Here is a 26,800-nt window from a genome sequence, read left to right on the forward strand (position 1 = left end):
AACCTGCCAAGCCTCTGCCCCTCTCCAGGTTTCTCTCCACGTCCCCCATGCCCCCACCCCCCGCATCTTCCTCCTTCTCTCTCTGTTGGTAGCTACGTATGGGTCTGTTTCTTTTCTCTCTTTCTTACTGTATCTCTGGAGAGAGAGAGGTGAGAAAATCAGCCCCCAGATCCATTCTGGCTGGAAGGAAGGCAGTAGGTGGTGGGGGGGGGAGAGCAGGGTGGGTGGTCCCAGGGAAGTGTGGGCAGGGTCAAAGGCGGGCCTGCCTGCCTGGGGAGACACTGGGGTCTCCCTCCCTGTGGGGTCCTGGGCATAGCCTTTGAGGAAGATGCCACCTTGGGCCCTGTTCAGAGGCACTGGTTGTCAGCCTTGCCTATCCCTGGGGTGAGGGAAGGGCAGAACCACTGTCTTGTTTTCCAAGTGGGAAGGGAGCTGGAGCACAGAGGAGCAGAGGGGAAAGACTCAGCTGGGTGGCAGCCGAGGCTCCAGCTTGACAAGCTCACGTGACTGCTGGCAGGTCCCTGACCTCTCTGAATCTCAGTTTCCACATCCTTGAAATGGGCGAATCACAGGCTTCTCTTGTGGGCTGAATGAAGTGCTGTTTGGCGGGGATCGAATAATTAAGCACCTACTACATTCTGTTCTAGACACTGGGGAAATAGAGCAGTGAACAAGACACACAAAACCTTCACTTTTTTGAGCACTTACGATTGCTAGTAGGATATACAGCGAACATATAATGTATCAGGAAGTGACAGGTACTATGAAGAAGCTGGCTAATAGGATACTGTTTCAGAGTGATGGGATGGGAAGGGCCATTCTGAGGAGGTCAAGTGGAAGCATGGACCAACAGGAAGTGCAGGAACCATGGGAATGTCGGGGAAGAACATTAGAGCTGAAGTGCAAATGCCCTGAGGCAGGAGAAGGCCTGGGGTGTTTGAGAAACAGGAAGGAGACCTGTGTAGCTGGAGGATAGAGTGGGAGGAGGAGTAACGGGGTGAGATCAGGAAGGAAGGAGGAGGGACTTGCCTGGTGGCACAGTAGTTAAGAATCTGCCTGCCAATGCAGGGGACATGGGTTTGAGCCCTGGTCGGGGAACATCCCACATGCCACAGAGCAACTAAGCCCATGCGCCACAGCTACTGAGCCTGCGCTCTAGAGCCCACGAACCACAACTACTGAAGCCCGCGCGCCTAGAGCCCATGCTCCACGAGAAGCCACTGCAATGAGAAGCCCGCACACCGCAACGAAGAGTAGATCCTGCTCTCCGCAACTAGAGAAAGTCCGCAGCAACGAAGACCCAACGCAGCCAAAAAGAAATAAATAAATTTGTAAATAATCCGCCTGCCAGTGCAACACGAGTTCGATCCAAGGTCAGGGAACTAGATCCTGTATGCCACAACGAAGATCCCGCGTGTCACAACTAAGACCTGGCGCAAATATAAAAAAAAAAAAAAAAAAAAAAAAGACCTTCTCTCCCTGCCATCCATCCCTCTGTAAACTTGCACTCTAGTGCCTTTGCTGGGACCCCAAATCACAGCCACAGCTTCCCAAGCCTTCAAAGCTGCTGTCCCCCCAGGTCTTCCCTGCTACCCCCGTACCCCTGCCTATCCTGTACAGCTCAGCTCTGGCACCTCCTCTTCTCCTGGAGTCCTCACAGCTCCCTGGCTATGGGACTAATGGGATCTATGTGTTTTCCTGCTCTCTAGCCTGGACAGACACATTATGAAGGCAGGCCCTGGGGGGGTTTGTCCCCATGTCTGCAGTGTCCAATGTGCTGGCTAGCACAGAGCAGGCTTAGCACAAGGTGCCAGACTGAACGAGCAAGGGAGGGTAGGTGGGAGGAGGGGCCTCGGGGACAGAGCTGGAGTGGTAGGGGCTAGATTACATAGGGCCATGTCTGGCAACCTCAATGGCTTGGCAACCTCAATGGCTTGGCATCCTCAGCGCAGTGGGAGCCATAGAAGGCTATAGAGCTGGGGGGAGTAGCATGATAAGATGTACAGTGGAGGGGGGAGTGGAGGGAGCAGGGGGCCAATTAGGAGTCTGTCACAATTGTTGTAGTGAGAGAGATAAGTGAGCCTGAGCTGGGACAGTGGCAGTTGGGGTGAAAAGGAGGACACTTGGGCAGTGCTTCTCAACCGGGGCAATTATGTCTGCCAGGAGACATTTGGCAATGTCTGGAGACACTTTTGGTTTGTCACAACTTGGGGTGGGGTCCTACTAGCATCTCATGGGTAGAGACCTCCCTGTGTTTCCTCATCTTTAGTAAAGGTTATTAGGAGGATTAAATGGGTTAATACATGGCCAGTGTTTAGAAAAGTGACTGATACGTATTAAGCACTAGGTAACATGAGCTACTGTTATTTTAAAACATAAATCCTTAAAAAAAAAAACCCAGTTTTAAAAAAAACAACTAAACATTTAAAAAATAAAAATAAAACAGGGCTTCCCTGGTGGCGCAGTGGTTGAGAGGCTGCCTGCCGATGCAGGGGACACGGGTTCATGCCCCGGTCCGGGAAGATCCCACATGCCGTGGAGCGGCTGGGCCCGTGAGCCATGGCCGCTGAGCCTGCGCGTCCGGAGCCTGTGCTCCGCAACGGGAGAGGCCACAACAGTGAGAGGCCCGCGTACCGCAAAAATAAATAAATAAATAAATAAATAAACAAAAATCCTCTGTTTAAAGCTCTGCACTGAATCCTCATCGCCCAGGTAAGAGCCAAGTCCTTCCAAAGGCTGATGAGTCCCCTCACCACCCGGTCCTTTTCGTCTCCCACCCCATCTCCTGCTGCCCTGCTGCTTTCTCTGTGTGCTCTGGCCACACTGGCCCCTTTGCTGTTCCTTGCACACACGCAGCCTAATCCTGCCTCAGAGCCTTGGCAGTTGCCCTTCCCTCTCTGTTTTTTCTCTGCCTCTAGTAATTTACATGACTCCCTTCCTCACGTCCTTGAGATCTTTCCTTAGCTGTCAGCTGTCACCTTCTCGGGGGATATTTCTTAACCACCCAATGTAAAAAAAAAACAAAAAAATCTCTCTCTTCCAACTGGCTCTCTCCCTGTGCCCCTCCCCTGCTTTATTTTTCTTAAGAGCACTTTCATCGTCTAACACGTCATGTATTTAGTTTGTTTATGTGCTTATGGTCTCTCAACTGGAATGTGAGCCTCACGAGGCCAGGCACTGTTGCCTGTTTTGTTTGCTGCTGTGTCCCCAGGGCCTAGGACCTTAAACATTACTTAAATGAATGAACAGAGTGAATGAAAAGCCCCACCAGGACTCAGAGAGGTAGGAAGGGAATGGAGAGAATGTAGAATTGTGGAGGGGAAGGGAGGGCCCAAGGGGACCTCTGGAAGGACCAAGGTCTTGGCACAGTCTGGGGCATGGAGCCTTGTTCATCTGTCCTCCCCAGGCCTTCCACCCCCATCTACTCTCTGGGATCGTCCTTCAGGCAGTGCCGGGCTCTACCTGCCATGCCCTGAACACACCACCCCCAGTCCGGGCAGATGACCAGGCCTGAACGAAGTGTCCTTTCCCCTCTGATAAGCTGCCTCCTTCTAGGGGCACTCAGGGCAGGCCATATCCTGCTGCTTAGGAAGTGCCTGAGGGCCTGGGTGGGCCTCTGGAGTGGGCATGGGGCCACTGCAGCAGCCGCCCTGCCCAGAGGCCCAGCAGAGGAGCAAGGGCAGCGGGCCGGGCAGACCCCTGCCCACCACCAACCCCAAGCTCGCACCCATTCCTGATTCTCATTCATTCGACAAATCTCTCTTGCAAGCTTGTTGGGAGCACAGCTGTGAACAAGGGTTCCTGGTGGGGATGGATGAGGAATGGCAGAGACTGGGTGACAGGCTGCCAGACATGGGGCGCTGGCCTGCCTTGGGCACCTTGCACTGGGGACAGTGGGGACAGGTGGGGTGCTGAAGGGACATTTTACTTCTTGGCTTGGGGAGGAGCTGGAGATGACGGGTTTATCCTACTTCCCTGATCCCCTCAAGTCCCCCTCCCCGCATCTCTGCAGGTGTTTCCATGGTTGATGGTGCCAAAAGGAAGCTGTCAGTGGTTTCTGATGACTGACTATCACCAGCTTCTTGAGAGCCCTGAACCTGAGAACCCAGAACCAGAGTCCCAGCCCCTCCCAGCCCCTCCCAGGGCCTCCTTCTTGCTCAGCCCCTCCCTCCTGAAGCCCTTTCCTCCCCGTGGTCCTGCCTCAACTTTCCCATCCCTGCACAAACTGGGTCCTCGGGGAGGGGAGTTTGGTGACGGAGCACAGTATCTTCTAGGGGGTAGCGTAACCCTCCCACATCCAGCTGCATGCGTGAGTCCTTGCACACACACGCACACACTCAAATACCCCTCGGGCACATGTACCCCTGACCCGCCCACACCTCTCTAGGTTGCTGACCCACCCTGGGCCTCAGGGCCTGAGGGCTCCCTGGCCTTCACTGTCACAGGCGGGCAGGATGGGGCCGAGGCAGGTGCTGAGGGCCAGGCTCTACATTCTTGGGATCCAAGTCTTCGAATCTATAAGATGGGTGCTGGCTTGAGGTCTCTTGGTGTCCCCCAGGGCCTGTAACCTTTGAGATCCCAGGTAGTACAGGGAGAGAGACCCGTTCTGAGATGTCACCTGTGCTAGTTTTTTTTTTTCCTTAGCAACCTTTAAAATTAATTAATTAATTAATTTTAATATATTTATTTATTTATCTTTGGCTGCGTTGGGTCTTCATTGCTGCGCATGGGCTTTCTATAGTTGCGGCTCGCGGGGGCCACTCTTCATTGCGTGGGCTTCTCATTGCGGTGGCTTCTCTTGTTTCAGAGCATGGGCTCTAGGGCACGCAGGCTTCAGTAGTTGTGGCACACGAGCTCAGTAGTTGCGGCTCGCAGGCTCAGTAGTTGTGGCGCACGGGCTTAGTTGCTCCCCGGCATGTGGGATCTTCCTGGACCAGGGCTCGAACCGGTGTCCCCTGCATTGGCAGGAGGATTTTTAACCACTGTGCCACCAGGGAAGTCCACCTGTGCTAGTTTTAAAACATGGGCCCAACATCCTTTGGCTCTCTTCCCAGGGAGAGGGGATCTGTGTCATTCTCCCCTTGGATCTTGGAGGGCTATGATTGCCTCCGTCGTAAAGTACCATGGGAGTGATGCTATATGACTGCAGAGGCTACATTAGAAAAGGCCACGCAGGACACTTGCTCTGGGATAAACCAGCCCCCGTGTAAGAAGTCGGAGGCCACATGGAGTCAGTCTCATCCACAGCCCCAGCTGAGCTTCACCCCCACCCCCGCCATGACAGCACCACCTGCCGGCTGCGCAGGGAGCAGCCATCGTGCGCATACAGCTCAGCTGCATCCTCAGATGACTCCAGCCCCAGCCAGCGTCTGACCCCCACAGCAATCACACGACAGACCCCCGGCAGCAACCACCTAGCCAGGCCCTTCCGAATTCCTGACCCACGAAACTGTGAGCAAAATGAAATGGCTGTTGTTTCACACGACTAGGTTTTGGAAAATTTGTTAGGTACCAATAGTAATCAGAACATTGTCCCCAAACCTTTCCCAATTCTTCTCTTAGTTCTCTTCCCACCTTGTCTCTCACGCTGAACCCCTCCTGGTCTGGACTCAAAGGCCTCAGAGATGGCGGCCTGGGCTCTGAGAATGCAAAGTGGGAGCTGAGGCAGGCTCCCCACCCTCTCCCGAGGAAGCGCTTGACTTATGCTGACAGCAGTGACCAGCCAAGCGTTTGACAGATGAGCCTCTGGGCGGCACCTCCACCCTGGTCGGTCCCTCCTGTTTAGCCAGGACCAGGGTGTCCCTGGTGCCTATCTTTGTGCCCATGCTGGCCCTCAACCAGGCTCTGCTCTCAGCCCCTGGAACCCCTGTCTCCAAGGCCTGGACTCCTGCCCCAATCTGTTAGCTGAACAAGGCCGGAGCTGGATGAGCACACGATAGCCCGTCACCAGGGCTCAGAGCTGCAGAAAGCTGGGGCCTGGGACATGGGTGGGGTTTGAGGTTGACGGGGTGAGAAGGATACATCAGAGACGGACCTAGCTCCCCGAGCTCCCCAGAGGGACTGGGCGCCACATTGGGAGCTGGTAGACAATACCTCCGTGACTGACATCTGTCCCTTCCCTGCCTCACTTCTCCACTCCTCTAACTGGAGTTCACTTTGGTCACCTCCATTCAGGTACGTGTCCCCGAATCTCAGGGTCTGCATCCTGGGGAACCCAAACCAAGACAGAGATGTTGAGATGAGTCCTCAGTGAACTTACAATCGGGCCTGAGAGGTGAAATCAACAGAGTTAGGATGGTGAGGTGCCAATAAGAAAATGTACATAATAAAATTAGCAGTGAAAACCTGCCTCTGTTAAGCGCCCCCTCTGTGCCAGGGACTGGTTATAGGGCACAATGTGTGTTATCTCGTTGAATGCTCACCACCATCCTCTGTGGTTGGTGCTTCGTTATCCCCATTTGACATATAAGGAAACAGGTTTAGGGAAGTCGTTTGTTCACGGTCAAGAACTAGGAAGTGGCAGGTCGGCTTGGAGAGCCTGGGCTCCGATTAGCCTTGGTCATTGTGTGTGTACAGCCCCGTAAAGGGCAGAGGTCCTTGGCACAAAGGGGGGCATTTAAGCTGAACCTTGAAGGACAAACAGACATTGGGAAGATGGAGAGTCCTGGAAAAGGCCTTGGGCCTCGGTTTCCTTTTCTGTCAAGTGGACATAATGACCATAATGACCGTAGCCCTCTTCGGGCTCTTTGAAGATTACATGAGCTGATAGAGACATAAAGGGACCATAGTAAGTGTTCAGTAAGTGCTAATTCCCACTGCCTCTGAATGGGACCAGTGTGCACTGTGGGTGTGGTCCTGGTTGCAGGTCTGAACAGGTTCTGGAGGCAACCTTCCAGCTCCCACTCCCAGCACTTGGGCCTCGAGGGGAGGAAGCTGGAGGAGCCATAGGAAGTTAATTTGTCTGGAACCCCTGAATTTGGATTCTCACTCAGGCAGCCTAGCATATTCCTCTTCTAAAGAACCCCGCCTCCTCTGGCACCCAATCCCTGAGTCTTCCATCCCCAACAACCTGGAGATCCTCCCTGCTGTCGAACCACTTTCCCTCCTGCTGTGCATTTTGTCTGTCGGGACAAAGGGGGAGCTAATGAATCCTGGTAGTTGGCGCTGGAATCTGCTGGAATCAGGGCAGGTGCAGCCTGTGCGTGGACCACAGACTGTGGTGCCCAGAGGCAAGGAGGCCCACCTGGCTCAGGATGGAGGGAGCTGGGCCAGGCCCCACTGGAAGGTGGAGTCAGGAAAGAACTAGGTGGCAGCCGGAGGTGGAGGCTGGAGGCACAGGGCTTGGTGGGGTCCCTGTGCCAGCTGCGAGGGTCCCCCCGGCCACCACCAAGGAGGAATTCGGGGCGGGGTCTGCGAGGGCAAAGGAACAGTCCTCTGTCAGGCATAACTCCTGAGTGAACAAATTCCCCTCCCAGGTTCCTTGTCTGTGACCCTTCTGCATGGTGAAGATTAAGAAGACACAGGCTCTGGGGTCAGGCAGGCCTGAGTTTGAGTCCCACCTCATGTCACTTATTGGCTGTGTGACATTGTGCAAGTCCCTTCACCTCCCTGAGCTTTCTTTATCTGCAAAATGTAGACACCTTAGTAGCCGTACAACCGTCACCCGACCTGTTAGGTAACAGAATTTCCCTTCCTCATCCATCAGCTGTTTGATTGTCTAGACCCTCAGCTCTGTGAGCCTCTGTTTCCTCCTCAGTAATAAAATGGGGACAGGGCTGAGGGCCGGCTAGGTGCACTAATGCAGCCAGAGCGCCACCTAGGGGTGTGAACCAGGTGTCGGCAGTGAGTGGTTGCTACTGTTTCCCTTTGTGGTTCCTGTTCCAGGCGCCTAGTCTTGGGGGGGGGGGGTCTTCCTCTCTGCTCCCCCAGCCAACCCTGGGAAAGTACTGAGGGCCGGCTGATGAGCCGGGGGCCACTCTTGGGAGTGGCTACGCTTAGAAAGAGGGCCTAGAACAACATCAGTACCAGCCAGAGGAGGGAGTTGCTGAGGTTGGTTCAGCTGGGTTGGTCAAGGGTCTGCTGGGGCCAGGGGAGCCCTTGGCCTCCTGCCCTGTAAAGAGCCCCGCACACAGCACAGATTCCGTCAATGTTTGTCAGGTGGCTGGATGCAGCCCTCCTCACCAGAACGCTGCCCTGAAGATCCGAGGCCGGGTTTGTTCACAGTCAACCAGGAGAGCCCCTTCCAGAGAGAAGCCTGCCCAGCTTCAAGGGCCCAGGCTCAGTGGGTTTCTGCAGCATCTGGCCCTCAGGAAGGCAGTACCTTGCTCAGCACCAGGGCTGCCTTCGGAGGTTCTGTGTCTGGGTGGTAATGGGGGCTGGGCTTCACCAGGTCTCAGTAAGTCTCCTGTGTTCTTGCCCGGCAGGCCAGGGAGCTGGGTGGGGGTGTGGGAGGAAGAGGCTGATAGCTGGGCCCTGGAATCCCTCCCCCCACTCCCCCACTGCTCTCCATCTGGCCAGCAGCCTCCCCCACTGCCCCAGGACAAGGGCCCCAGTGTCTGTTCAGCTCCCAGGCAAACAGCAGGCCTTTCTCTCCCTCTACCCCTAGAGTGGAGTGCCTTGACCATGACCCCTCCCTGCCCCCTCCGAAGGGCATGGCACACCCCTCTCTGCACAAATCTCTTCCTTCTGAAAGATCCAGAAACAAAAGCTGGCAAACCTGGTGTAGGAGCAGGTCCTGTCTGCTGGGTGAAACCCTCAGCCATTCCGAGCTGTGGCCGGGCAGCCCAGGCTCGCAGGCCTCAGTCCTGCCAAGGTGGGCGTGGGGCGCAACTGGAGGCCAGGGCCCAGCCCAGGTGGACTTGACATCATCCTGTTCGTCTTCTGCCAGACAAAGGCTGCTCCTGCCTGGCCCTGGCCCCAGGGAGGATTTCGTTCTGGTGCCCTTTCTCAACAGGATCACCACGCTGGTGTTCCCCCTCCTCCATACCTGCCTCCCTTGTTGGCAGGTGGGATGTAGAGGCCTGTGGAGCTTCCCCTCACGGGGCAGGGTCCCCTTCCTGAGTGTGGAAAGAGAATTGCCAGAGGCCTCCCTCTTCTCCAGGGGTCCTGCCAAGGTCCTGACCTGGGCATCAGGAGCGGGGTAACCTCAGAGGGCGACTGGGAACTGTAATCAGACAGCCTCCACTGGAACCTCCACCACTGTTCAACTTTGACTTAGAACGGGGGTGGGGGTGGGGGTGGGGAAGGCACGTGCAGGCCAGCCCAGCCCCCTGTACTTCCTCCTTCTGCCCAGTGGGTCCTCAATAGCTGATTACTCTATTGGGGAGGGGACTCAGAGGTCAGCTTTGTGGAAATCTCGATAAAATCTTCTGTCTCATAAATGTCCCCTCCTTGGTCATCCTATAAAACAAAATTCCATTATTAGATTGTCACTGCTTTAGATCTACAAGCACTTCTCTTTATTGAGAACCCTGAGGACTATGCCAACGAAGACAATTATAGAGAATATTTGCTGCTCGAGCTAAATGTTTTACAAAGTAGTTACTTATGTTAGATATTCTCCATTCACCCCTCCGGATACGCTGTCCACTCTTCTGTGCTTGCTCTGTGTCCTGGGAGGCTGACCTCTATGGCCCGAATTACCCAGGCTCCCTTGTCCTCTGAGCCAATGGGAGGCACTGGAAAGAGACTGGAGGGCAGGAGGGGAGAGAGGTTTGGTGTTTGCTCCATTGGCTCCTTTTTGGGACTGGACTGGTAACAGCTCTCTGCAGTTCCTAGCTCCAGGCACCGCATCGCCCCTGGCTGGGGCTCTTAGCCCCGCCCACACCTCTGCAATTCCATCCATTCATTAACCTCTCTTTAATCATGCACTGGGAATGTGTTGCCAGTTTCCTGCCAGGATCTCACCAACACAGCTCTCTATTCTTATTTTACACACAAGGACACTGAGGCCCGGGGTGGGGGGCGGGCAGCTTCTCTATAGAGCGCTTGGAGCCTGCACTCCATGGTCTTGCTCCAGGACTTCTGCTTTTCACTGTTTGTGAAGGTGCCCAGGGCGGGGTCACCTTACCTGCCAGCCGATACCTCTGCGCAGAGGAAGAGGAAAGACCTGGAGTTGGGCCCCTTGGATTCAGGACTCCAGAGCCAGGGGGTTTCCCTCTCAAGAGGCCAAAATTAGCAGTGGGAGGAAATCACTCTTTCTTCTGTGGCCAGTGGGAAGGGCAGCAGCAGATTCTTTGATCTCTTTCTTCACCAGGCCGGGACCACGTGTTCAGGTTAGCTGGCTACATTCCTCCGGTTGGTTTCCTCTCCAGGCCCTTGCATGTGGTCAGTGGTCAGCGAATGTCTGAAATAAATAGATATGGCATTGATGACTGGGAGGTGGGGTGGGGGGAAGGCCAACAGAGCAAGTTCTGTCTCCTTTCAGACTCCCTGGGAGGGTGACTGTGTGTGTGTGTGTGTGTGTGTGTGTGTGTGTGTGTATGTGTGTGTGTGTGTGTGTGTGTGAGTGGGAGTGCAGGCTGGCAGGGCCGGCAGCCCTGGCTGTGGCTGAGTGCTTGCTGAGGGCTGAGGTGCCTGCCCAGGGCAGCTTATGGCACGGGGAAGGAATTCTCTGGGAACCCCTGCAGCGGGCAGGGTGGCTGCAGCACTGAATCAGCCCTTCTGGCCTGAATCCACCCCTCCCCTCCTGGCCCTACGGCCACATCAGGAGCAAGGGGCCGAGGAAGCCCAGCAAACTCCCTGTTAGCTGCCTGAAACCATGAGATGGCACAGCTAGCATGGGGCTGGCGTTCCTGCCCCTCCCAATCCCAGACAGGGAGGGCCAGAAAGAGCTCAAAGAAAAGTCAGCACCAAGGGTGAAATCTGGGAAGGTGATGTGAACTCTGGTTACAAGAAGGAACCGGAGACCCAGAGAGGTCTGTACCCTCTGCAAAGTCACACAGCAGAGCTGGGGAGAAGTCTCCAGAAGGTAGGTGTGGTGGTGGGGAAGCAGGGGAGCATGCTGATGAAGGGGGCCTAGGATTCAGAGCTGGCAGCCCCCCCACACCCTCCAGTTGTCTTATTGCCCCTGCCCCCAACACACACACAAAGTTCCCTTTGATTCCAGGGGAAGGGTCTGAGCACCAACCCCCTTGACCCCTCAGGTCTGGGTTGGACGGAGAATAGGGGTGGGTTTCCTGTAGGTCTTCCTGCGGGCGCTTGGAGCTTGGGGAGTGAGACTTTGAACCTCTTTAGTTTTGGTTATAGGTTAAACATCCACATAGTCCAAAATTCAAAAGTTGAAAAAAGAGATACGGTGAAAAGGAATTTTCCCCACGATCCAGCCCCTGCCCCTCAGTTCCCCCTCCGGGGGCCCCTGCAGTCACTGGCTCCCTCGGAATACTGAGTTTGGAATTTCTGACCAGAGTGTCCCATCCCATCTGTTTTCCCTCTAGAAGAGGCCCCCCCCCGGGAGGGGGTGCTGGGGGTACCCAGTCGTGGAATTTGGGACCTGAACCAGTTGCCATGAGGATGGTGGTGGCCTCCTTCCTGGGCCTGAACTTGGCCCCAGCTTAAGAGTATCCTACTCAAGCTGCTCAGGAGGGGTGCGGCCCATCAGTTCTCCTTTCCAACTGCTTAGAGCACCCCTGGAAGCTCCTACCTCCCACCTGGGGACCCAGGTGTCCGATACCCCTAGCTGGGGCTCCCACAGTCTCCCTTTATCCCCTGGTATAATTTATATACTTTCCCCATCTTCCTGCTCCTTTGACAGTTCAATTACACTCAGATTTAGTGAACACTTATGATATGTCCGGCCTGGTCTGGAGACAAAAAGTGAAATGGACACAGCCTCCTCCATCCAGGAATTCATGGTCTAGAGGGGGAGGCTAAAAGGAGAGAGATCATTACAATTCAAGATGGCTTATGATATGTTCTCTGATACTGGGGGTACAAAGAAGTTCCAGGCTAAAAAGCCTGACAATAGCAAGTGTTGGTGAGGGCATGGCTCAGTGGGCATACTTCTAGTGGCCGGTGAGAGGGTGACTTAGAAAGGCCACTTTGGAGCATAATTTGGTGATTCCTCGGAAGTTGACCATGCACCTTTCCTGTGACCCAGCAAGTCCACTTTCTAAGTTCTCACTCTGGAGTAGAGTTTTTCAAACTTTTGGACAGGTATCCTCAATAAGCATGAACTGTGATCCAGAACGTGCCACACACACCTTTCACCCTAATGGTGACTCCGGTGACATGTGATGCACATTATTTTCTAATCAATTTTTTTTTTTTGCACACAGGGAAAAACTACTGGACTGCCAGGGAAGTCCCTCTAATCAATTATGAGTTTTAAAAAATGCTGATCTTGGGGCTTCCCTGGTGGCACAGTGGTTAAGAATCTGCCTGCCCATGCAGGGGACACAGGTTCGATCCCTGGGTCAGGAAGATCCCACATGCTGCGGAGCAACTAAGCCCGTGCACCACAACTACTGAGCCTGAGCTCTGGAGCCCGTGCGCCACAACTACTGAAGCCCACATGCCTAGAGCCCATGCTCTGCAACAAGAGAAGCCACCACAATGAAAAGCTTGTGCACCGAAACGAAGAGTAGCCCCCATTCGCCGCAACTAGAGAAAGCCTGGGCGCAGCAACAAAGACCCAACGCAGCCAAAAAAAAAAAAAAAAGACCCAATGCAGCCAAAACTTAATTAATTAATTAATTTTTAAAAATGCTGATCTTTACCCACTCACTTGATTTCATGACCCACAAATACATCTGAGTCCATAGTTTGAAACACTCTGCCCTAGAGACACTCATGTGTTTGCACAAAGAGACAAGAATGTTCACTGCAACGTAGTTGTAATAGCCAAAACCTAGATAGGGCTTTCATGGTCACCGACCAGATAGATAAACAAATTGTGATGTGGTCAGGAAGTGGACTGTCACACCTCTGCTCCAAGTACCAAAGGATACACATGGGGTGATACTATTTATATAAAAGGTAAAAAACCTGAAGAGTGATAGGGTACATTGTTTATGGATACATCTGTACTTGGTACAAGCATAAATCAGGACAGTGGTTCTTCCTGGAGGGAAGTGTAGCTGGGAGGCATCCATAAGGAACTTCAACTGAATTTTTTTTTCACTTTTTTTTTTTTTTTTTTGCGGTACGCGGGCCTCTCACTGTTGTGGTCTCTCCTGTTGCGGAGCACAGGCTCCGGACGCGCAGGCTCAGCGGCCATGGCTCACGGGCCCAGCCGCTCTGCGGCATGTGGGATCTTCCCGGACTGGGGCATGATCCCGTGTCCCCTGCATCGGCAGGTGGACTCTCAACCACTGCGCCACCAGGGGAACACTTCTTTTTCACTTTTTCACTGAATTTTTAAGGTTTAGTTTAAAAATATATATACTGGAACCACTTTGCCAAATATTAAGATTTGACAAAGTTGGAGGAAAGGTACAGGGTGCTCACTATATTTTTGATATATTATTTTAAATTTAATAGTATTTCTAAAAATATTTCATAATAAGACTTAAAAGATTGCTGCTCCAGGACATCAGGAAAGGAGAATTTATTCTGACCATAGGAATACAAAGAGGGGGGTGGTGGAGGGAACCCCAGGAACCTACAGAAGTGGGACTGGACGTGGTCCTAGGGAAATGAGATTGAACATACTCAGTTCTTCCTAACTGGGGGATGCTGTGCTGATGGCTTTATCCCACTTCCCCCACATGTTGGTACAATATTCTCCCCCATTTAACAGACAAGCAAACAGAGGCCTTTAACAGATGGAAATGGAGGCTGAGAGAATTGCCTCTGGAAAAATGGCAGAGCTGGGCCTCTAACCCAGGCCTATGAGAGTCAAAGCCTGCACAGTTCACAGCACGGTTCTTGAGGAGTGACCTTTGTGTCTGCCGAGGGTGCCTGAGTGGGGAGGGGCGGGGACGGACAGGGTCTGGTGTGTTGAACTAAGGCCTGTAGGCTTGATCCTGTGAGTGATGAGAAAATGCAGGAAGCTTTCAAGCAGGGGAGCAGGACAGTGAACTCACTGGAGCTGTATCATCAGTTTCTTAAATGTTATTATTATTTTTTTGACCAACTGAACCTTTCTTTAAACAAACTCTAACTCAGAACCCAGATACATAAAAGCGCTTACAGTGGAATTGTTTTTGCAGAGGCAGGTGGCCAGGGGTCTAGAGCCCAGGAGTGGCTCCTCTGGGAACACAGCATGGATGTCGTGGTTCCGAGGAATACACAGAAGCAGTGTGTGTGGTAGGAGGCTGCCAGGGGCATCCCTACCAGGGTTTCTCAGTTGGATGACAGTTGTGTTCCCCTCCTCTGAGTCCTTCTGGTTGGTGGAGGGACGGAGGCTCAGAGCACTCCCGATCTGGGGGTGGAGGGAGAACCAGCGGCATGTGCTTTTGGCAAGATAGGCCTGACCTCCACTTCCTGGCTGTAAGACCTTGGCTGAGTTATGGAACCGTCCATTTGAATCTTTTTTTTTTTAATTATTAGTTTTGGCTGTGTTGGGTCTTCTTTGCTGCGCGCGGGCTTTCTCTACTTGCGGTGGCTGGGCTACTCCTTGTTGTGGTATGCGGGCTTCTCATTGCGGTGGCTTCTCTTGTTGCGGAGCACAGACTCTAGGTGCGTGGGCTTCAGTAGTTGTGGCATGGGGGCTCAGTAGTTGTGGCTCACGGGCTCCAGAGCTCAGGCTCAGTAGCTGTGGCAAACGGGCTTAGTTGCTCCGCGGCATGTGGGTCTTCCCGGACCAGGGCTTGAATCCGTGTCCCCGGCATTGGCAGGCGGATTCTTAACCACTGCGCCGCCAGGGAAGTCCCCATCCGTTTGAATCTTAGGAGAGGAAGGACATGGACCCCTGGATATGGCTAGGGCAAGGAAGGCACGTGTGCAGAGTGAAGCCCCTGGAGGAGTGTTTCCAGCACATTTCTCTTCAACATCACTGTCTGGGGAAGGGGAAAGTCAGTTGGGCTGAGGCCGGTGGCTTGATCAGAGCCTGGTGCCCAGCAGAAACCAACACATACTAGGCCCTTGATAAATGCTTATGGAACAAATGCATATATTTCCCTTCTGTCCGCAGGAAATGCAGTGGAGGCCTGACTTCTGGGAGCAAGTGAAGCTGTTCCAGTTGCTGGCCCTTCCCAGCTGGGCTCCAGGGATGGACAGCTGAGGCTCCAGTGCAGTGTAAGGCAGTGGAGAGAGTACTGGGCTGAAGTCAGGAACTGGGGGGTCAAGGGCTGGGCTTCTGGCTCCAGTTGCCATGAACCGGCTGTATGACCTAGAGGTCTGGTTCATCCTTCGCTGGGCTTTGCTCATCTCTTTTTGGCAGAGTGGCCTGGGTGAGGTTTTTCCAACTGCAATTTGCAACCCATTGGGTACATTTAAAAGAGCAATTTAGTGGTTCACAATCAGTATTAAAAACCAAACCAAAACACAAACAGAACAGAAAATATCAGAGTGCAATCACAGGTCATAAGGATAAGTATTGTTTTGTGAAACTATTGTTTTGCTTATATATAGATGAAGGTGCCGACTGGTCTGATGTAAAACGTATTTGCTACTGTGGATCCTGGTGAAAAGAGTGTAAGACACTGAATTCAGCAATCCCGGAGGTGTCCTCCTCTCCCACATTCTAGGGGTCTTTGTGAAAAAGCCACAGGCCCAGGGGCTCTTCTCTCACTCCCCCTGCGTGTCAGCAGCTGTCTCTCTGCTCTTCGCTGCCTCACCCCTCCCCGGGTCTTTCTCCTTCCTGCTTCAGTCCTCAGTCCCCTCCTCCCTTTCTCCCAGGGACAAGCCTCCCCCTTCCCAGGAAGTCAGGGTGGGGTGGGGTGTGGGGTCGGAAGGGAGTAAACGTGATCGAATGGCGGTGGCAGTGAGCACTCTATCCCAGAAGCAAAAATAAAGGACTAGGAAGCAAACACCCAAGCACCCGGGAACGGAACAGAAAGTAGGCGAGCTGGGGACGTGTGTCTGAAGGGAGGACTTCGTGAGCAAGAGCTCAGCGGCGACAGGGGGCCGGCACTGGCCTTGTGCTTGTTGGCGCTCGGGTGCGCAATTAACTAGCGAAGGTAGTTTTCACTCCTGCCCCCCTCCCCCCGTTAAAAGAAAAGAAAGAAGAAGCCGGGAGTTTTGGAGCCAACTCCTGGAGAGGGAACGGCTGAACTGATTCGGAAGTTGGATCTCTTTGTACACAGGAATGCGGAGAGAAAAAAACAAAACCCACCCCATTGCTTCATTCCCCCCTCCAAGCCCGAGCACTTTCTGTTGTGCAATGAAAAGGCTTTTCACGTTGAGAAAAATGAATCCCGATTTGCGCTGCGAAGGAATGAGCGCGCCTCTCGGAGCGAGACGGCTCTCAGCTGGGCGCGGAGACGGCGCGGTGGCCGCAAGGCGACCGCGGCCTGGGCGCTCGGAGGCACCTCCTCCGCGCGCGACTCAAGGTAGCGCCCGCGGGGTCGTTGGACTCCCCCTTCCGCGGGCTGCTGCACGGCTCTCGGCGACCCGAGGGCCGCGGAGTAGATAGTTCGGGGAACCTCGAGGGCGGAGAGCCCCAACTACGGCTGGGCCTCCTGGGGATGGCGGTTCCGCGAGTTTGGCTGGGGACTCGCCGGAACTGAAAACCTGTCCCGGGAGCCCGCTGGGGCCCCGGGAGCCCGTTGGGGCCCCGGGACCCCTCGGAATCGCTGGGGGCAGGAGGCCGGCTCGGCGTCCGGGAGACCGGGCCGGGACGCGCTAGGGGCGCGGGAGGAGGGCCGGCACACGTGGGTGCCGGCGGGCGGGCCGTGGCCGGGTGCGGGGTGGGGGCGGGGTGTGGCTTCTCCGCCTCCCGGGCGAGATTTACATGTGTGTGTGGCGGCCCCAGACTTCCTGCTCTGCTACGCTGCAGGTACGCGCGGGCCGGGCCGGGCGGGCGGCGGGTGAGCCGAGACGCGGGCACCTCCTCACCCGGACGCCACCGCCGGCTCCCGGGCCGCGCCGCGCAGCCTTCCGCCCCGGGGGCTGCTAGCCCGCCCCGGCCGCGCCAAGCGCCAGGCTCCGAGGTGGGGGCGCGCCCCGCTCGGCCTCCCCGTCATCTCCGCCCTCAGCACCTAGCCTGGCCGCGCGCCCCTGGGCGCCCCCACCGCCCAGGCTCCCCGGAGGGCCGCAGCCATGAGCGAGATGTCCAGCTTCCTCCACATCGGGGACATCGTTTCCCTGTACGCTGAGGGCTCAGTCAATGGCTTCATCAGCACTCTGGGGTGAGTGAGCCGAGTTCGGGGCGGGGGGGCGCGGTGGGCCCTGGTGCTAGTTGCGTGCGTCCTGCTGCCTCTCGCCGACAGAGGACCTGGACGTCCCCAGCTTTAAGGAGCGGGGAAACGGCTCGCCTCCTTTCAGAGAAAGGAAGTGAAATGTTTGCCCAGGTAAAGTCGGGTGCCCAGCCGGAGTTGTCAGGAGGCGTCCCCCTTCGCGAAGCCTCCACCCTGGCGCTCTCGCCCTTCTTCAGAAGGGGCGGGGAGGCCGAGACTTCCTCTGCAGGTGGTCCCTGTAAGGGGGCAGGTGGGTGGCTGGGGCGTTAGTTAGGGAAAGGCATCCGGGCCTGGACGTGACCGGCTCTGGGGTGGGGCGGAGCCGTGGCGGGGTGGGCAGGCTCAGCCCGTAGTCCTCTAGTAACAGACATGTACCAGGTTCCTGCCGGCTGCCCCCTTCTCCCCGCCTCTCCCTGTCAATTTCCTGAGTAGCTCATCTGGCGCCTCTGGGTCCCTGGTCCCAGGATCTCTGGAACACTTTACCACCATTAATTAATTCTGGCTGCCACCCCACAGGGTCTGGATAAGCAAGGAATCAATTCAAGGCCCTGGAGAGAGCCAGGCCTGAAGCTGGCATAGGGCAGGGCAAGAATTAGAGCGAATGGGTTTTATCTTCAGAGAGCAGTTGAGTGAGTCGGTGGGGATGGGACGTAAGAGTGATTTCTCCACCTCTCCAGCCTCAGGGCAGGGCCTGTTACCTTTGTCACATTTTCAGTCTGGGTACTTGTGTTAAATGGTCTCATCTTCCCCACCACACCCAGCCGTTTTATTTTAGGGTAAACCCACCCTCTTCTGCCGACCCTACCCTCATCTGGATGCCAACCAGCTGCAAGGTGTCCTCTCCCTGGGGGCTTCGGAGGACAGCCTTGGCACTCTAAACCCAGGGCTGGCTCGCCCTGAGCTGGGGAGGTGGGAGTCACCTGGCTCCCTTGGTGTCTTGTTGGGAGTTTAGCTTTAGTCCTGTGGGAAAGATCGGGAGGGTTGGAGGTCTGGCTTAGCCAACGGGGAATGGATGCTGACTTGGAATTCCAGAATACCTGCGCTCCTTATCTCAGCACCCTCCAGGCCTTCTCATTCCTCTCCCCATTCACATGTGGACTCCCCAGCCCTGCATTCCCTCCCGGCTACATCTCACTTGTCTTGCTCAGTTTACCAGAGGATGGGGTAAGCTGCATCCGTGGCACATAGTAAACACATCTGATAGCGCTGAGGGAAGGAGCAGAGACTGTGGGGACGTGGGGGATGCAGGGGCAGATGGTGTCCCCCTGCCTGGTGTCTGAACAGTGCTGGGGGCTTTTGGGAAATGACCATCTTCTCTGTTGCTCTGAGTGCCAGGCTCAGGGCTGAGCACACTGTGGGGGCTTTTTTTTTTTTTTTTTTGCGATGCGCGGGCCTCTCACTGTTGTGGCCTCTCCCGTTGCGGAGCACACGCTCCGGACGCGCAGGCTCAGCGGCCATGGCTCACGGGCCCAGCTGCTCCGCGGCATGTGGGATCTTCCTAGACCGGGGCACGAACCCGTTTCCCCTGCATCGGCAGGCGGACTCTCAACCTCTGCGCCACCAGGGTAGCCCTGTGGGGGCTTTTTTAGCACCTGTGAGGATCTAACAGAACCAAGGCCGTCCACACAGGCCTCATCCCCTCACTAGGGATTCCCTCTATTGCTTCCTAGCACAGCTCCCTCCCGCCCTGGCCCTTCCTGCCCCAGGAAGCTGCTTCCTCCAGTCCAGTTTGATTCTGAGGCAGGGCCTGGTGACCGCCCAGAGCCATTCTACTCCAGGGGCCGGTTCCCAGTGCAAACATCTCCAGGAGCTCCCAACTTCCGCAGATACACGCACGCCCACCCTCCCGGCACTCCCACCCTCCCAGCCTGGCCTTCTAGCACTGGCATGTGCTGGCCCCAGCTTAACTTTCTATTTTTTTTTTTTTTTCACCACCCCCTTCACGACCCTGACACTCCAGGTGCACCACCTGGATTGGGATTCCTGGAACCTTCCCCACGCTCTTGCGGTCTGGTGTGCTCTTGTGGTCTTGTCTCGGTCTCTTTACCTTTGTTCCAGTTGCCCCTGCCCTTCAGCCAGCCTCCACCTGAGTAAATCTGACCCACCCTCTCAGACCTGGTACAAAGCGGCCCTCCTTTGTGAGATCCAACTCCCTCCCCCACCCCCGCAGAATTAACCCCTTTTCCCCTGTGCTTCGCACTGCTTTATACACATTCCTCTCTGGTGTTAATTGTGTTGTTTTACAATTAGTTGAAGGTTTCTCTGTAGAGCCCTCTAACACTGGGCACTTTGCCAGGATTATCACCCCATTCCTCCACTCAGGCACTGTGCCGGGCGCCTTCTTAGAACTTCACGCAGTGAAGGAATGGTTTCTAAACACCCTAAGGCATCGCTACTCAAAGTGTAGTCCTTGGTTCAGCAGCATCAGCATCTCTGAGAAGCTGGTTAGAAAATACAGTCTCACAGCCCTGCCCGTCCTGCTGAATGAGAAGCTGCATTTTGCGCCCCAGGGGATTTGGAGCCTTAAAGCGAAGCATTGCTCTATGTGATTCTCTCTCTGCTCCAGCCTCACCAGAACCTTTCTGCCTCCACCCTCAGCTCTGGTCCCCTTTGCCTTCATCCTGGCTGTTGGTGCCCATGTCTGCGAACCCTGGAGGCTGATTTGACTGAGTTCCCAGGCGATCGCAATGCTCGGTGCCCAAGAGGTGCCAAGTAAGGGCTGGAGAAAATGAATTTGATGAGGACAGGGGCAGCCTTGGTGGACAGTGGGACTGGCTTAGCTGGGGGAGTGGAAAGGGGGGCGGGCATTGTTGGAGGAGGGAGTCTGGGGCAGCTTCAGATTCCAGCCAGGCTCTGCAGAGCCAAGTGGAGGAGGCCAATTAGAGCTGCCTGCGTAATTACAGCTCCCAGTGGAGATTGTACATTAACTCTGGGTTGGGAGGATGGGAGGGGTCTGGGGAGTGGATCCTGGAGCAGGTTGAGACCTCAGCGGGGACGGGAAAGCAGGCCCACGCCTGTTCTTGGGAGGAGAGCATGGCCGGGGACACTGCCTTATCCCTCACTCCGGGTGGGAGGCAGCAGAGGCCAGGGCTGCAGCAGTGGGTTAGGGCCACTTCAGGTGAAGGATTTACTATGGCTCCCGGCCAGTGACTGTGGGAAACCGGCCCTGCGTGCAGGGTAGGGCCCTCAGGATCTCACGTCCAGTTCCTAGAAGGTCTCTTTTGAGTGCCCAGAGGGGTGGCCCCCAGACCACTGGGATAAGCTGGGGAGTGCAGGTGAACTGGGTCTTGCAGTCGAGCTCCCAAGATTTGTCAGATTGCCTCCGCCTGCACATGGCTGGGCCTTGGAGCACCATTTGGGGGCTCTCAGGGCCTCTGGACCTGTGTCACCCAGGGCTGGGTGATCTCAGGGAGTAGGGTCAGAAGTGACCTTGGGATTCCGTGTCTACCTTCCAGCCTGATCTGCTTCCCCAGGAGGGTGGTAATTGAAGGTCTGGACCCAGAAAATGTGGAGGTAAATGTGGAGGAAGTCCCAGGTCCCCAGGGTCAGTACCTGCTTTGTCACTAACTGCATGGGTGATTTTGGCAAGGTCCGCCCTCTCAGAGTCTGTTTCTATCAGCCTGGTTGTCCTCTGAGGTGCTCTGTTTGCACCCGAGCATCTCCCTGTGGGTCTTTAAAAAAAAATTCCAGCTCCCATGTCCCATGTCAGACCAACTGTAGTAACATTTCTAGGGGTGGGCATCTGAGGTTTGGATTTTTAAAGCTCCGCAGTGCTTCTAATGTGTACCTGGGGTGGGGGGGGTCCCTTCTCAGGGCCCTCTCAGGCTGACAGGCTGTGAGGAAGCCTAGCTATTGGGTCTGCCTGCCCCTTGGTCCAGAGAGCCCATCTCTTAGCCTTCATCAGACTTCATTAAGTCATTCAACAAACATCTAATGAGCACCTACTATGTGCCAGGCACTGTTCTAGTCACTGGGGAATCAGTGATAACCAAGACAGAGTCCAGCCTGTTCTAGTCTGTACAGCGGAGAGCTGGAAGGGATGGTCTTTAAGGGCCCTTTGTGCCTTAAGTCCCTGAGACTCATGTGATTTCAGGAGGGGGCGCTGCCCCTCCCGTGCAGACGACATTCCACTGGCAGATTTCAGACCTGCCCTTGGCTTTCACTTAATTGTGATTTCACTGGAATGAGATGTTGGACTTAGCCCTGTCCTGTGCCGCAAGGCAGGGTCTCAGCCTCCACTAGGTCAATCCATACAACTCATGTTTTTTAGGAAAATGTATATTTTTTTCTTTCTTTCTTTTTTAAATGAAAAATTTTTTTTCGCCGCGCCCTGTGGCTTTTGGGATCTTAGTTCCCTGACCAGGGATTGAACCCAGGCCCCGGTATTGAAAGCTCCGAGTCCTAAGCACTGGACCACCAGGAAATTCCCATACATATTTTTTTCCTGATTAAAAAATAATATATGCTCCATGGAGAAAACTTGAAAAACTAAAATAAAAAATGATCTGTAATACCACTGTGATTATATTGACAGCCTCTATATGGGCTTTCTAGCCTTTTATGCACACAAATAAAGATTTACAAAACAGTATCACATTGCACATCTGGCTTTGTATCCTGTCTTTCTGGGGGGAATACATTAACCTGTGTTTTCCCATGCGTGCCAGCCTACGACTGTTGTGGCCACAGAGCATCCCCTGGTATGATGTACCTTCATTTATTTAAGCAACCCTAGTATTGGGCATTTAGCTGGTCTCTAAATTTTTTGCTGTTCCAAACAATCTGCCCTGAACATCCTAGTCCATACATGCCCGAACACTTGTCCAGTTATCCTCTCAGGATAGATTCCCAGAAGTGGAATTCTGAGATCAAAGGGAAGGCACATCTTTATTTAATTTTTCCTGCCGCGCCGCGTGGCTGCGTGGCTTTTGGGATCGTTCCCTGACCACGGATTGAATCTGGGCCCTCAGCAGTGAGAGCGCAGAGTCCTTACCCCTGGACCACAAGGGAATTTCCAAGGCACATCTTTTACCCTGCTGGCTCTTTCTAACTCTGCACATTTCTCTGGTGGCGGAGGAGGTGGAAACGGGGACCCTGTGCCCTGGGGGATCTAGCCCACTTCACATCACGAGTTTGAGAGTGTTGTGCTAGGGATGTGGGGAGTAATACCAGCCTCTGCCCTCGAGGTTGGGCCAGGTTGGTCGTGGCGGCTGCAGTGGGGAGGGGGTGAAGTAGAGAGAGGGGTGGTGTGTGGGTTGCCTGAGGACAGGATCAGCCCCAAGGTCCCACCGAGGGACTCCAGGGACCCAGGCTGCATGCAGCTCCTGGGCCTTAAAGAATCCTGCTGTAGCCACTTGCTTACACTCTGTCCTGCCCGATGTTCCTGACCCCATGTCCCCTCCCCTCCCCTCCCCTTCCTGACTTGGCCCAGTGGGGCTGTGGGGTGGAGGCTTGGGTTGGGGGTGGAGTGCTGTGCTGGATTTTAGGGTGGGGTCACAGGAGCTTTCTGCTGCCAGTTTAGGGGCAGGTGTCTGGGTTTGAGTTACCCCTGAGCACACGTCTCCTGCAGTCTACCCCCCGCCCCGAGGCCTGCTCGCCACACTTCACCCCATGTGGAGCTGGGGGGCTCCTGCCTGGAAGTGGGGGCTGTGAGGGAGGTGGGAAGGAGGCCTGGGAGAGGGGGAGGAGAGCAGACCCCAAATCTCCAGTAAGTTCATCACAGGCCTCTAAATGTCAGCTCTGAGCTCCCCCAAGTGCATCACGCAGGTCATGCCCAGTAGTGGCAATGGTTCCCAGCAGTTGTGCCTGTAGCCAGCCTGCTCCAGGGAGGACCCCTGGCTTAGTGGGGCTAAGCGATTTGCTGGGGTGGGGCTGGGGGACGTAAGCCAGCAGGAGCCCTGCGCGCCACGCCACCGGAGAGGAGGCTGCCGGACTCTTCACACCGGGGTGGAGATGAGACTGGGTGCTGACAGCACAGTGCATCTGGGGGGCAGGGAGGACACACTGCAGAGGGCTTCCCACCTGAGGAGGCGGACAGTAGGGACTCCTTGCAGGGGATTGAGTGGGGGAGTCAAACGATCACTGTGGTGTGTAAAGGTACATATTTGTTTCGCTGGCAAGTGGGCAGAGCCAGGAGAGACAGTGAACGTAAATCTTAGCCCAGGGGCAGCTGCAGGTGTTTGAGGCAGACACCTGTGCATATCTGGTTCACAGATCCCTCTCCCATCACTCAGCCAGCCAGCCATCACCCGCTTCTACCAGCCTGCGGGAGAGCCGGCTCTCCAGGGTCCGAGTCTAGAAATGGGTGATGGGGGTGATGGAGGTCATGCGAGGGAGAATTCAGTCTGTGTCTCAGAGATGCAGCTGATGATAGACGGACTTCACCGAGTGTTTACAGCTCTGGCCTGTGCTGTCCCTTTGACCCCTTACCACCAACCGGAGGCGTATATATAATTTATAAAAGTAGAGAGAGGGACTTCCCTGGTGGTCCAGTGGTTAAGACTCCATGTTCCCAATGCAGGGGGCACGGATTTGATCCTTGGTCAGGGAACTAAGATCCCGCGTGCCACGTGGTACGGCCAAAAAAAAAAAAAAAAATAGAACCATTGAGAACACCCATATATCCACCACCTAGACTTAATCGTTGTTTACATTTTGCCATATTTGCTGTTTCTTCTTTGCTGAAGTATTTTATGGTAGATTACATGCATTGCATTTTTTTCACCTCTGCATCCTTCATTTTACAGGAAATAGGCTATGTTCCTGTGTAACCACAGTGCTGTTATCATACCAATTAGTAATTTCCTAATAGCGTCTGATGCCCAATCCATAGTCCAATACACTCAATTGTTCTCAGTCTAGCCTTGACCACTAGTTTCTTTAAATTAGGATCTACTCAAGGTCCACGTGTTAATTTGATTCTTATGTCTCTTAAGTCGCCTTTAATCTAAAGCAACGCCCGGCCCCCACCTCTTTCTACCTCCCCCGGTAAGCGGGAGGTTGTAGACTTGTCTCACTTTCTGGAGTCATCAGGGCTGCTTTGCTGCTCTATTTCCCAGAGAGACGAGCAGGGATGTGGAGGAGGGTGGCCTGGGCTTCACGGCTGCCCTGCTAAGGCTCCTCCAGCCTCAATCAGGTTTGCGGGGCTGAGAGCCCAGTCCCCGCATGGAGAGCAGGAGAGAGGCCTGGGCAGGGCAAGGCTGACCTGTGAGGGAAGGGTGGGCTGGGTGGCCCAGGGTTGCCCCTCTTCTCGGCCTTTTCTTAGTTCTCTCTTGTGTCTCCTGCTCCCCATCCCTCTTCTCCTTGGTCTAACAGAGACCCCAGGACTCGCCAGAGCCCACCAAGTCCTGAGAGCCAGCAACCCAGGCCTGCGGCAGAGGCAGAGCCCCGAAGGCTTGCGCCCTGGCCAGGGGCCCTTCTTTCTGTCGGGCCAAGTTTAGTCACTTTTGCTGCCTCTCTTCCTCGCTGTAGAGGCTCTTAGGGGTTCCCTGAGTGTGTGGCTTACTGTCCTTCCTAGACTTGAGCTCTCTGAAGGGATGAGCCATGCTTGTTTTAAATTCCATATACTGGTCCCTTCGGTGGCTCAAAGTGGATCCTTGGTAAAGACCTGTAGAGGTCAAGTAAATGGATGTTTTTGCAGGGATGCAGAAGTGAAGTTCTTTTCTCCGATGGGGCCAGTGATCCCAGCCAGTGAACCTGGGCTCCTCTACCAACATTTCTCCCCACCCCTACCTAGTGGATGTGACTTTGGTTTTTTGGGGAGGAGGAATCCAAGGCCCCAATCCCCCACCAGCCAATCCCAGTGTTCTGACAGTGCCTGCCTTGGGAGTGGCCTTCTGTGGGTCTAGCCTAGATCTGTGGGGGCGGTGGCCAGTGCCCTGGGCTGGGAGTCAGGGGATCTGGGGTTTGGAACTGGCTGTTCTTTAATTGTTGTGTGACCTGAGCTCGTCAGTTTCCTCCTCCACCCTCTTTTCCAGGCTAGATCAGGGAGGGGCAGTCTGGGGACCCTTTGGGATTTCCCTAGTCTGGTGTCCTCCTCCCTTAGCTGCTCCTCTGATAGTCACTTGCCCCACTTCTAGCTCCCTTCTTCCTCCTATTTATCTAATCTTTCCGGACAGCACTGACCTGCCCCACTGCCTTTTCCATGGCTCCCACCTGGATCTCAAAGTCCACCCTGGTCAGAATGGGGCCAGCCAGGCCCCTGGATGCATGTGCCTTTCCCTCTTCCTTCAGACCAAGGTCTTGGGGTGCAGACCCCGGGGGCATTTCAGGGACAGCGCCCTTCTCCACATCCTTCTAGAGCAGAGATGTCCACCAACTCCTGCTCAGAGGGTCCAGGGCAGGCCTGCCCACAGGCTTCCTGCCCGACCCTCCCTACCCCTACTACCCCCTCCCCTTGCCCACTCTACTGATGCCCTGTTGAGCCCTGCACAGTGCAGGCTCAAACTCATCTTGTGTCACCCAATGGATAGAAGGCTTACAGCAGACTGTCCTCAGGGCTCCTGAGTGTCCACTGGGCTGGGGGGGTGGGGGGTGGATTGCACAGGTGAAGGTCGTGGCTCCTGTCCTCACAGCACACAGCATGGTGGACGTGAGCTTCCAGAGGGTGGGGACCACACCCAGCACATAATCCCGTTGCAGTAAGATTTTGTTGAACGGATGGAGACCTAGATCGTATAGGTGCCATCAACTGACCAGCTGTGTGGCCCAGTGGTCCCTTAAACTCAGTGAACGTCACACTGGACTGTGGTAAGAATGGAACGAGGTATCGGGTGTAATTTATAAATTAAAGTGTTCTGCACATCGGAGCGTCGGATTTTCTAAGATGATCTTGGCTGGGGTGCCTTTAGTTAAGGGGAGATGCCTCATGTGGTGGAAACGGGGCAGGGAGCTCTGCAGGAGCCTAAGCGCGGCCTTGAAGATGGCAGGACTCTGAGGGAGCTTCTGCGTGTGCAGAGGCGTGGAGCGGGGGACAGCGAGATCAGAGGGCTGGCGGGGCGCGGGAGTAGGCCCTTCCCTGGATCTTGGGCGCGGAGGTGGACGCGCTCAGGAGGGGAGGGGGACATTGAAGCGACACGGCAACTTCTCCCAGGAGAACCCGGCTCTGATTACAGCGCCAGGTGCGCATCGGAAGCCGGACACCAATCCACACAGATACCCCCACCACGAGGGAGAACGGGGGAGCTACGGCCCGGGATGTAGGTGCCACCAGGTGGGGAGGGTCCTTCGGAGCCGCCTTCCGCGGGCTCCCGGGCGCGGGGTGAGGAAAGCGCGGGCGCTGGTGGCTTGTCCCGCGCCCAGCCCCTCGCGCCCGCCTCCCACCGCCCCCGGGCGCTCCTGGCACAGGCCCAGCGTCCTGGCAGCGGCCTGCAGTCGGAGGCAGGCCGGGGCGAAGCCGCGCTCGCATCCCCTCCGCGACGCGGCTGGGGCGACTGCCACACACTGGGAGGCGAGTTTCGCTTCTCGGCGGGGGCGGGGCTCGGGCGGGCGGACGGAAAGCGCACTGAGGCCTCGGCGCGTCA

The 26,800-nt window shown here is 55.3% G+C and overlaps 1 protein-coding gene across 1 annotated transcript in view; it reads left to right on the forward strand.

Moving 5' to 3' along the window:
* Positions 1 to 16,882: 16,882 nt before the first annotated feature.
* Positions 16,883 to 26,800, forward strand: part of ITPR3 (inositol 1,4,5-trisphosphate receptor type 3) — a 66,355-nt gene continuing 56,437 nt past the window's right edge. Inside the window, exon 1 of the mRNA XM_024766296.1 lies at positions 16,883 to 17,231. Coding sequence (XP_024622064.1) covers positions 17,143 to 17,231 — 89 coding nt within the window. The 5' untranslated portion in view covers positions 16,883 to 17,142. The remainder of the gene's footprint in view (positions 17,232 to 26,800) is intronic.

This window comes from Neophocaena asiaeorientalis, unplaced genomic scaffold, assembly GCF_003031525.2.
Source record: "Neophocaena asiaeorientalis asiaeorientalis breed wild unplaced genomic scaffold, Neophocaena_asiaeorientalis_V1.1 scaffold46, whole genome shotgun sequence".
Taxonomy (NCBI): Eukaryota; Metazoa; Chordata; class Mammalia; order Artiodactyla; family Phocoenidae; genus Neophocaena; species Neophocaena asiaeorientalis.